This window comes from Venustampulla echinocandica, assembly GCF_003357145.1.
Source record: "Venustampulla echinocandica strain BP 5553 chromosome Unknown scaffold_1, whole genome shotgun sequence".
NCBI classification, from domain to species: Eukaryota; Fungi; Ascomycota; class Leotiomycetes; order Helotiales; family Pleuroascaceae; genus Venustampulla; species Venustampulla echinocandica.
In genome coordinates, this window is record NW_022474206.1 from 5,057,134 (window position 1) to 5,068,299 (window position 11,166).

Below are 11,166 nucleotides of genomic sequence, written 5' to 3' on the forward strand. Positions count from 1 at the left end.
AACTACCTAACTTGATTAATGCCGGTCTGTAAGCATCTGAAGATAAACTGGAATAAAACCTCGTATACCTGGTAAAACTCTGTGTTCCTTGCTCAGCGCCAATTCAATCGTGATCTATGTCTTGAATCATACATGGATTACCTCTCTTTAGGCTTCCTAATAGGCTTCCTAACCAACTGTCTATATTCTACTATTACCATAAATGACAATCATGCCTTTGAATTAATTTTTCTCTTGAAATAGGTCTTGAAAAGGGGGGGATTTGTGTTGGGTGACACACGTGACCAAAACATCGCTTAGTCATTCAAGCAAGGCTGTCATCGGGTGGTTATTTTTCGCGAATCTTGAAGTCGAGCTCCGGATTCAACAACGACCCACATCAAAATGTCGAAAGCACGCGCGGTTACGGATCAGGTTGTGAAGTTGATTGTCGGCGCTGGGCAGGCGAGCCCAAGTCCTCCTGTTGGCCCTGCGCTGGGAAGCAAAGGTGTGAAATCTATGGATTTCTGCAAAGTAAGCTCTCTCCCCTGGCAGCTGCCATAATAGATTTATTCTGCTGCCTCCCCTTCCGACTCTCGAGTTTGAAGACAACCCAGAGTTTATCAATTGGCATCCGCTGACGTCCGACAATAGGAGTTCAACGCGAGAACAGCCCATATGGTCACAGGGACACCAACTCCCGTACGTGTTACCGTCCGACCTGACCGAAGCTTTCATTTCGAAGTCCGCACACCTGCAACATCATATCTACTCTTAAGCGCTGCGCAAGTTGAGCCGGTCAAAGGAAAGCTCAAGGGCAAGACGGGAAACCAGATTATTGGGGAGGTCAGCCTCAAACATGTCTATGAAATTGCGAAGATTAAGCAGAGTGAAATGAGGTTGAGCGGGTTGAGCTTGGAGGGGCTCTGTAAAAGCGTTATTGCGCAGGCGAAAACTATTGGAGTTGCGGTTAAGCCTTAAGGAGGGTGTATCTGGGGGATATTGTGCTTTGCGCCGGGATCTAGATTTCGGGCCTAAGCCATTGGAGTCGGCTTAGGTATAAGCCTACTTGGCTATTTGCGCATCGTGGTACGGGTGTGGAGAAAGATCTTGTCGGCGCCTTTTGACGACATTTTTGTGGTCCTCCAAATTAGGATCGGGTGCATCGATTGCGGCGGCGTTTGGGTATTGGTCTCTGCCACGGAAAAGGAGCCAATGTTGTTGCATGTATAATACTGTACAGTACAATGTAGAGTAGCTGGGGACTGACGAACCAACAATACATTGTTTCCCTCTATCAACGATGGGTTTTCTTTCCGGGCCTCCTTCCATTGTGTGGTTTACCTCAAGAAATGATTTCCATGCACATACTTCGTACATAAGGTAGCTACAGAGTAAAATGTATATATAGGCACCTAGTATGTATATAAAGCGCCGAAGATTACCCTATGTGCCTGGCCTAGGTATGCAGGGCTATGCCATTTCCTGGTTTCTACAAACGCGCCTACTCCGTAGGTCAACATTGACTGTCTCTGGCTACGCTAGGAGGCGTCTTCGACTAAACGTTTGTTAGATCTAATCTCCTATAGCTACTGTAGCGAGGTCTGGCGAACCTCGGTTGGTAAAGCCTTGTGATTATTAGGGAGTACATAGTGCACAGTACATAGTATATACGAACACGAAGTACTCCGTACTGGCTTGCATATACCGGCGCCGATGGAAACCCCGAGACGCCCTTTCACGTCAAGCGTTGCTGGTAAGTGTCAAGTAGGGCGTGAAGGCTTGCCGAGCCATAGCCATAGCCATAGAGCCCGGATAGAGCCCGGATATGCGGCCAAATGGCTCGCAAATGGTCAAGCCTGTTTGTCTGCAAGCCTGTTTGTCTGCAAGCATGGGCGACGCATGGTGCCTAGACACTACTTGTTCTCCGTACTGTTCACTGGACACGTTATTGTTGATAGGTAGAATCTGGCAGACGTCGAAATCGGCATAAAGGCAGTCCGAAGCAGCCGGCTTTGCGGCCCATTTAGGTACCTCGATAGGGACGGTGAGGGGTACGAAGGGATAAGCACATGGATGTACCTGTACCTTTAGGTCTCGACAGAGTAGAGACTCAGAGAGCACGGAGTAGAGGCCGCAACGCCAACTTGAAGCCGCTATTATCTTTGACACTTGTTGGGTTAGATTAAGTCAGGATCAATGGGCTCTTTGAATGCGGCTGCAATCTACTCGTGGCGGCTAATTCTCCGCGTTTTAATTCAATTATTCTTATGGTTCTTGGAGGCACTGCCTAGGTCGTAGGAACAAAGCACCTAGGTACCCTGCCCATTTACCTGCCTCCGTGCTCGGTGGACGGTGTAGATCGCAAGCTAGCACCGAGTACGGACTGTACGAAGCAAAGTACCTGTACATATACAACTTGTAGCTTCTAGGCGCTCGCTTGGGTGGGCCGGCAGTGGAGCGTGCAGTTCGAGTCCATGGGCCATATGATGAAATACAGTCACTTTCCCTTTCCCTTTCCCACCGCCGACATATACAAGAACTTTCGTAGTCCATCGGCGATTCCCCAGGCTTGGAGAGGGCCTCCCCGTCCCTCAAAACACACCGTCGGTGGCAAGAAAAAGTCTATCCAGGTCGCCGCGTGCAGTCGATTGGCGCATTTCTTTATCGGCGGCGGCTTAACTCGAGCACCTCCCGACAGCGCCGTCAGCGATTAGCCCCACCACTGACTACGAATTTCTCTCCATAGATTTGACAGTTGCTCCCCGCCAACATCATCGCAACAACGGCGGCTTTGGGCCACTTTCAAAGCCACTCTCCTTATTTTGACCCCTCCCACGAGTGCTGTTATGGCTCCCCAGGAGGGCAAGGACAAACTCGCCGGAGCGCCGCCTGGTAAGTCTGCTTACAATTCATCCGCGTCCGAATCCATTACGCCATAGTGCTCTGGAGTGCACAGGACGCAGTTGCTGAAGAACCCTCTATTACAGGCTCCTCCGACGGTTCCCTTCCATCCAATCTTGACCCAGACCATGGAAACGGAGCATCGCCAGCGGTACGGTTCGCGTCTACCACCGAGGATATCGAGCCCCAGACTCTTGAAGGGCTTAACGTCACCCTCCCAACACGTACTCTATCCGCCTCGGAGAATGACAGGTACACGGATATAGCGGGATCATTCCAGCTGCCACACCTACAAGAACGCCGAGCGAGTCAATTTGTCTTTGAACCAGTGTCTCTTCCAGCTTCGAGGGTACGTGTGCTTTCTCAGTACTGATGCTATGGATCGTATATACCGATGAACAAGGAGAATGTGGGCACTGGAGCTTTGAGTTCACTTATCACGGGACAACTTATTCTCAGGAGGGTGTATAATTGTGCTGGGCTCTCCAATGCACTCTTCGATGATTTGTCCTTGCGCGGTTGTCGAACTATGATCCTCGGAGTTAACCCCCACCATTGGTGAGGAGGCTTCTCCAGAGGAGACCGATATTCTTGCCTTGGGATCGTTGATATCCATCTCTACATAGCTTCATCTTCTCGTGCTCGCTGAATTGGTCGCTGATATTTTTGCCTGGCAGGTTCCTTCCTCAACTGACGATGGCTCTCGCGAACCTAGTCGTTTCAACACACAAAGCTCGTCTGGTCGACCCTCACCTCACCAAAGCCCTCGACCAGAATTGATGGACTCGCCGCCTATCACTCCTGCTGCTACACGGTCCCGGGATGCTAATGAGGGAACGGGAAAGGGCGCGGCTCTTCAAAAAGTGGAGGCTGAGGAAGACCCCAGCGCCATCACCCCTCAAATCTCACCGCCTGGAACCTCCAGTGCCTCCCCGTCTACTACACATCTGGACGATTCTCGGCCAAATACCTCTAGCCAAGTAACCGATAGATCAAGTATATCAGCAGACTTATCGAATGCGCATAGGAAACATCACGGTGCATTCTACATCGGTCCTAGCACACGCGGGGCTTCTATGCCAGCATCCAGAGAACACAGCCCGACCCGAATACCAACCGGTTCGGTTTACAGTAGACCTTTCACTCCTGCAGGAGACGCGAACGACCCATATGCGGCCCATAAACGGCCGCCACAGGCTAAGAACCTCGACGCGATTGATCAGAGGTTTAAATTTACGGCGTTAGGCTCAAAGCATCGCCAGAACAATAACCCACCCCTTCCTCGATCGTCCAGAAGTACTGCCGAACTGAATAAGGAGGATAGAAAGCCGCCCAGTATATTCAGCGGGGGCCAAAAATCTCATATAACGCAAGACGACAGTTCTGCGTCTCGCCTTCGAACATCGGGATCGATGTTAGAGCTTAAACGATTCCTAAAAATCGGCAGCCGCCATAGGGCAAAGAGAGGAGCTTCACCTGCCCCGTCGTATAGGTCTGGGACGCAAACCCCACCGCACCACAAGACACCCCAACAGCTGCCGTTCGATGATACCCATGGGTTGGCATCTAAATATGGCAAGTTTGGAAAGGTCCTAGGTGCCGGAGCTGGTGGTTCTGTGCGGTTGATGAAGCGAGCGACTGATGGCACAACGTTTGCGGTCAAGGAATTTAGAGCGAGACATTCTTACGAGACCGAGAGGGAATATGCCAAGAAAGTCACTGCCGAGTTCTGCATTGGATCAACTCTACATCATGGTAACATTATTGATACATTAGATATTATACAGGAGAAAGGACGGTGGTACGTGGTGATGGAGTATGCGCCGTTTGACCTGTTTGCGATTGTGATGACGGGGAAGATGTCGAGGGAAGAGATCACCTGTTCCTTTTTGCAAATCCTTAGTGGTGTCACATACTTGCATGGTATGGGGCTGGCACATAGAGACATGAAACTCGATAACGTCGTGGTGAACGAGTATGGGATCATGAAGATCATCGATTTTGGAAGTGCAAGCGTGTTCAAGTACCCATTTGAGAATGGGATTATGCTGGCTTCTGGTGAGCATGGTATTACCCTTCTATCTAGTAACCTTTGCTAATAGATCCTAGGAATTGTTGGCTCGGATCCCTATCTCGCTCCCGAAGTTTATGATGAGAGAAAATATGACCCGCAGCCTACCGACATCTGGTCTCTCGCCATCATCTTCTGCTGCATGTCTTTGAGGCGATTTCCGTGGAAGATGCCCCGAATTACCGACAATTCATACAAACTTTTCGCCTCAGCGCCAACTCCTGGGACAGAAATGAGATCCACAGGAGTTCCATCAAAATCGAGAACAAGTCTAGACACCCCAGACAGAGACGTCGTTCCAGAATCCACCCCAGCACCGAAATCGGTGACGGAGAAAGCCGAGCAACCAGCCAATGGGCGCCCATCTACAGCTACCACTACGGAACCAGAGAAGAAACCAGAGGTCATTAAGGGCCCATGGCGCCTCCTACGTCTGCTTCCTCGGGAGAGTAGGCATATTATAGGGCGTATGCTGGAAATCGACCCTAAAAAGAGAGCGACGATGGATGAAGTTCTTGCTGATCCGTGGATTTCCGGGACCACAATCTGTAGACAAGATTATGCTGGTCCGGTATATCCCTCCCCGACACACACGCATACCTTAGAACCTCCCGCGGCCCCTCCACAGCCTGCGAAGTGATTATTTCCAGTTTTGATATCCCGAGTTGGATGAATATTTCCATTGGGCGGCTGACGGTGTTAGAGGGCTCTGGATTGTCCGGGTTTGCATTGGCTTAGATTACATGTTGGCAAAATGGCATAGGGTGGGTTATATTGTAAATTCGAGGAATAAAGAAGGTCCAGGACTTGGGGCCAGAGGCTGGGAACACAAACCGCTCTATATAAGGCGTTTTGAAATTGTACCTCATTTGCAATGCATTATAATATACCAACTCTACTAAAAAATTAATCCGAGATCCTTTATATCTTATGTCTACCTATTGATTACTTCGAAGGGATCTAGTCTCGAACTAATATGGTATGAGCCAAAACAAACCTCGTCATGTGACACGGCGCCCGGAGCCAAAACCCCTGGCACTCGGCTAGCAAAAAGTCTCCAGAACGGTAGAAGCTCCTCGAAGCTCGGAACATCTGCGCTTTCTTTTTGACAACCAGACAAACCGACTCTCGCATTCTTCTAATCCAACACTGACAATCACTCCCTTTAAGAACCAGTAGCTCAATCTCCAAACATCTCTCAGAATGGTATGTTTCCCCAATCTGATCTGCCCACATGGAAAAGTCCTCCATCTATTCACGGATGAATATGAGGATACCACCTTGTCGCAAAACCCATCTCTCCTTGCTCTTTTCCAGGTTGCAACTTTAATATACGGATACTGACATGGCATTGCAGTCGACAGCTCTCAAATCTATCAAGTCTCTCGCCCCTCTCCTGGACCGTGTCCTCGTCCAGCGCATCAAGGCAGAGGCTAAGACCGCATCCGGCATCTTCCTCCCAGAATCTAGTGTCAAGGAGTTGAACGAGGCAAAGGTCCTTGCTGTTGGCCCCGGAGGTTTGGATAAGGATGGAAAGAGAGTTGCTTGCAGTGTTGCGCCAGGTGATAAGGTTTTGATTCCTCAGGTAAGTTTGGATCTTCGTGCACGAGAGGGAGAGGGCCGTTGGGGAAGTTGAATTGGGATGTGGAGCGTGCATGTCAAGGGTTTCACGGTTATATGGTCAGTTTGCTAACGGATGGTGTTATTTAGTATGGAGGATCACCCGTCAAGGTCGGAGAACAAGAATACTCTCTCTTCCGGGACTATGAGTAAGTCTATCTAGCACTCCCCGTATCAACCGAACCACCACTGACTTATCATTTCCGTAGACTTCTCGCGAAGATCAACGAATAAATCACCTCTTCATCCACCCTGTTCGGACGCAGTCATGAGAGCCAAGACAATGTATAATAACCACATGTATTAAAACTAGCGGAATAAAACAAGCATAGCGTGTAATGATGCGATTGGGGGCCTTGTTGCACATGGTTAGGGAGGGCAAGTCCATGCTCTCGCATTTAGGGACATAGCTAGGCCTTAGGGTAGAGGGTGCGTGGTGATGCAAAGAAATGGAAGTGATCAATCTCCTCTCTATTTTCTTGTGCCTCTTCATGAGTGATAATACATGGAAGCGGTTCCGAGCGCATCCGTCTTAGCTTCCTCCATGTTATACAAAGTATCGTTTCCTGCCCTGGTGTTTACGATAATGGGCTCTAGTTTCCTACTTTCAAGCACATCTTAGTACCGCTCCAGACGTGATTTGGATATAGTCCCCCGCGATCAATCGATATTCAGGCCTCGCACTCGTCCGAAAGGTATTGAGACAATCCAGATGCTCAAGAATATATTCTTATATTGAGGTATCAAAATGCAGGTATCGCAATCTCCATTGGATCCCTCACAGTTTCCCAAGCCAGCCAATCCGATCGTGTAGTCCTATATATTCATTAGCGCATACTCAATCCTATGTCCGAATCAAATACTCACGGTAAAAGTCCCATCTTATTAACTTTCCAAATCCCCAAAGCCAGCGCCAAAATCTGCATCGCAACATAAACCCCCTTAACCATTATCAACTTCGCACGGGTCCCCTTGCTCTCAAACCTCTCGAATGCTTGGTTCGTAGCCATCAGCCCCATGAAGGGGTTCTTGAACGCCATAAGTACCATCATGATACTGAATATTTGGAGGGAGTTTCCGGACATGTACATCATGATCGCGGTCATCGGGAGCTGTTTGACGGGTGCGAGCGCGACTTCCCATGCCTTTTTGAGCTTGAGGACGTCCATTTCTTCGGTCGTTGGAGGTGCGCGAGCTGGGGTCTTCGAGGATACTTGCTTCTGGGTGTAGGTTAGCGCTAGTAGCAGATAGGACGAGGAACACAGGAGAACGTGCTTTGCTTCCTGTAGATGATGCCGTGTATCCTGGGGGGTCAACGATTCCAGCTGATTTTGGCCTTGCGGCGGGTGGAGTGTTCAAATCGATAACCCATTGCGGCGGTGGTGGTGGAGGAGCAGCCATCTTCGGCGTGGCCTGGACCTTATATTTGGGAGGTACACCGGAGGATGAGAGACGCGATAAATCGGCGTTTGAGAGGAGGATTTCGGACGAGGTGTAGATATATCTGGAGACAATCGTGGTGGCGGACGTGGAGATGCAGGCGTGCGTGCGTAGTGCTACTGACAGCGCTGCACGGTAAGCTTACCTAGACGCTGCTACTCGTGCACTAACTGCAATAATAGCAGCCCCAGAACCACAACCAGGCCCAGACCCCTGATCAAGTCCGCGTGCTGCCGACAATTCCTTAAACCTTCAACATCGTCTTGCCAACACCTTCAATCCCTCCGAATCCATGGCTCTTCCTCTGCGACCCGATAGCAGCTTTTGCTGGCGGAGATAGTGGCGCATGTGACAGATTCGGTGCTGCATCTGCGCGTTCCCGAGCAGCAAAGGAGAGCCCCAAGAACCGCTCTCGTTGGCTGAATACTGGAGGGGAGGGGTAACACATAAGAACACACATAAGGACTGGACGAGACAAGACGAGACAAGCCTCTCGAGACGAAACAGAGATCAGGCTTTGCACAGTATGAGTTCAGGCGGGGGAGACGCAAAGCTCTTTGCACGAGTACGTTCTTTCTTATTCTGCTGCCTTTGTTGCAGCACAAGGTGTTGGTCCCAGCAACTACTGCGAACGCTTCCTGGACATGAATCTGCTGGAACTCTCTGGTTATGAGAGTTATCTCCCTTTTACGGGCAACAGAGAAGGCTTGCTCGACTTGGCCGTACAGTACCAGTACAGTACAACGCATGAAAGCAGCTACTACTATCCCCCCCAATGTTTCTTCCTTACTATGTTCCGGTGTCCGCCTATGGACCCTTCCGCTCACCAGACTTTCAATCTCCACAGGGCAAAGTTGCAGAACTACGGCAGGAATTAAACAGCGGCGGAAAGAAGGACAAGAACCATGCGGCGAAGAAGATCGCCCTAAAGAAGATCGTGGCCAACATGACCATGAGCAATAATGATATGGTGGCTTTGTTCCCAGATATAGTGGGATGTATGCAAATACCCAGCTTGGAGATCAAGAAGATGTAGGGCACGTCTGGTTGACCGTGGTACCGATGCTGACTAGCACCAGGTGTTTTCTATTCCTTGTGAACTATGCCCGCATGAAGCCGGAGGTGGCATTGAAGGCGCTCCCGACACTCGAAGAGGTATGTAGTAGAGCGTGCATTCAACCGGGATGTTGCTGACTAGTACAGGATATGCACGATTCGAATCCCTTAGTAAGAGCATTAGCTCTACGGACGATGTCTTATATACATGTTAAGGAATTTGTCGAAGCTACTGTGCCGCCTACCAAGCAGCTCCTTCGAGATGCCGATCCATATGTGCGGAAAACAGCAGCGTTCTGTGTTGCCAAGTTATATGATCACGACAGGCACCTTGTGGAGAGCTCCGATCTTATTGAGAGACTGAACTCGATGTTGAGAGATGACAATCCAACTGTTGTGGCAAGTGCACTTGCTAGTCTCATGGACATCTGGGAGAGGAGTGACGCAATCAAGCTCACTATCGATTATGGCAATGCATCAAAAATGGTTCAGATCTTGCCAGATTGTTCAGAGTATGTTGGTTCCCAAATCAATATTTTATGCAGATACTAAATACATTCAACAGGTGGGGCCAGACGTATATTCTCGAAGCTTTAATGTCTTACGTTCCTCAAGAGTCATCTGAAGCTTTGCTCCTTGCAGAGCGAATATCTCCACGATTATCCCACTCAAATTCGGCTGTGGTCCTCACATGCATACGAGTCATTCTCTACCTGATGAACTATATCGCGGATCCAAAACAGATATCTGTCTTATGTCGAAAGCTTTCACCGCCACTCGTCACCTTACTAGCCAAAGGACCAGAAGTGCAATATCTCGCTTTGCGAAATGCCTTGTTAATCTTGCAACGGCGGCCCGAGGTCCTTCGAAACGACATTCGCGTGTTTTTTTGCAAGTACAATGACCCAATCTATGTGAAGGTCACCAAATTAGAACTGATCTTCATGTTGGCGACGGAAAAGAATATCGATGAAGTATTGACGGAATTACGGGAATATGCTACTGAGATTGACGTACATTTTGTCCGCAAATCTGTCCGTGCAATTGGAAAGCTGGCTATCAAGATTGAACCAGCCGCTAGGCAGTGCATTAATACGCTGCTCGAGCTTGTAGCCACGAAAGTCACATACATCGTGCAAGAAGCAACGGTGGTGATTCGCAATATCTTCCGAAAATACCCCAATCAATACGAGTCGATTATTTCTACACTCTGTGAGAATCTCGACTCGTTGGATGAACCAGAAGCCAAGTCGGCGATGATTTGGGTCATTGGCCAATACGCTTCTCGTATTGAAAACTCGGACGTCCTTCTAGACGACTTCCTCTACTCTTTTGCGGATGAACCTGTGGAGGTCCAACTCGCATTGCTTACAGCCACTGTCAAGCTGTTCATTCAAAGGCCAACAAAGGGACAGGAGCTTGTTCCCAAGGTCCTAAAATGGGCAACCGAGGATACAGATAATCCAGATCTAAGAGACAGGGGCTACATGTACTGGCGACTTCTCTCATCCGACATGGCAACCGCTAAGGAGATTGTAATGGGCGAGAAACCAGCCATCACTGCCGAGTCTGAGAAGCTTGATCCAGTGACTCTAGAGGAGATGTGTTTGAATGTTGGAACCCTTGCGACCGTATACCTCAAACCAGTACAACAAGTCTTCCGATCAGCACGGCCAAGAAAGCTCGTGGATAGCCCAGCACTGCAAAAGCACACCCTACCTACTGCAACCGACTTTGAACAGAAAGCTCTTTCAACGCTTGGGATGGGTGATCAACCCACGATCCGACCACCACAAAGCAACGGCAACGATAACCTCGCTGCTGCAGTAGACGCCGCGGACGAATTCTTTGCAGGAGTGGGAAGCCAGCAAATGGCACAAATGAATATTAATGGGCAGGAAGAGGGGTTCGGAGGTAGCCCGACTGTTGACAGAGGGGAAATGCAGTACGTGGTCAATCAAAATATGCCGAACCAGATATACCACCCCACGACGGCTCATGGATCGAATGGAGATTTAGTCATGTTATAGGCATTGTATACTTGGGATTTCTAGAATGGGATTTTGCTCATTGTTGGGTGCTCGAGATGATTAGAT

The 11,166-nt window shown here is 49.3% G+C and overlaps 5 protein-coding genes across 5 annotated transcripts; 4 read left to right on the plus strand and 1 right to left on the minus strand.

Annotated features, from left to right (window-relative positions):
• Window positions 1-384: 384 nt before the first annotated feature.
• On the plus strand, window positions 385-960 carry BP5553_04180 (putative 60S ribosomal protein L19, mitochondrial; the record flags this gene model as incomplete). The annotated part of the gene is made up of 2 exons (XM_032012803.1): window positions 385-513; window positions 634-960. The coding sequence occupies 2 exons, from the start codon at window positions 385-387 to the stop codon at window positions 958-960; spliced, it is 456 nt and encodes a 151-aa protein (XP_031872496.1).
• Window positions 961-2,828: 1,868 nt separating this feature from the next.
• On the plus strand, window positions 2,829-5,594 carry BP5553_04181 (uncharacterized protein; the record flags this gene model as incomplete). The annotated part of the gene is made up of 4 exons (XM_032012804.1): window positions 2,829-2,874; window positions 2,922-3,232; window positions 3,561-4,941; window positions 4,993-5,594. The coding sequence occupies 4 exons, from the start codon at window positions 2,829-2,831 to the stop codon at window positions 5,592-5,594; spliced, it is 2,340 nt and encodes a 779-aa protein (XP_031872497.1).
• A 705-nt stretch (window positions 5,595-6,299) lies between these two features.
• Window positions 6,300-6,808, plus strand: BP5553_04182 (Heat shock protein, mitochondrial; the record flags this gene model as incomplete). The annotated part of the gene is made up of 3 exons (XM_032012805.1): window positions 6,300-6,539; window positions 6,665-6,723; window positions 6,784-6,808. The coding sequence occupies 3 exons, from the start codon at window positions 6,300-6,302 to the stop codon at window positions 6,806-6,808; spliced, it is 324 nt and encodes a 107-aa protein (XP_031872498.1).
• A 509-nt stretch (window positions 6,809-7,317) lies between these two features.
• Window positions 7,318-7,975, minus strand: BP5553_04183 (uncharacterized protein; the record flags this gene model as incomplete). Its single annotated transcript, XM_032012806.1, has 3 exons — window positions 7,318-7,390; window positions 7,442-7,794; window positions 7,838-7,975. 3 exons carry the CDS (start codon window positions 7,973-7,975, stop codon window positions 7,318-7,320), a joined length of 564 nt encoding a protein of 187 aa, XP_031872499.1.
• Window positions 7,976-8,789: 814 nt separating this feature from the next.
• Window positions 8,790-11,100, plus strand: BP5553_04184 (AP complex subunit beta; the record flags this gene model as incomplete). Its single annotated transcript, XM_032012807.1, has 4 exons — window positions 8,790-9,046; window positions 9,094-9,169; window positions 9,218-9,582; window positions 9,636-11,100. The coding sequence occupies 4 exons, from the start codon at window positions 8,790-8,792 to the stop codon at window positions 11,098-11,100; spliced, it is 2,163 nt and encodes a 720-aa protein (XP_031872500.1).
• Between the last annotated feature and the right edge of the window lie 66 nt (window positions 11,101-11,166).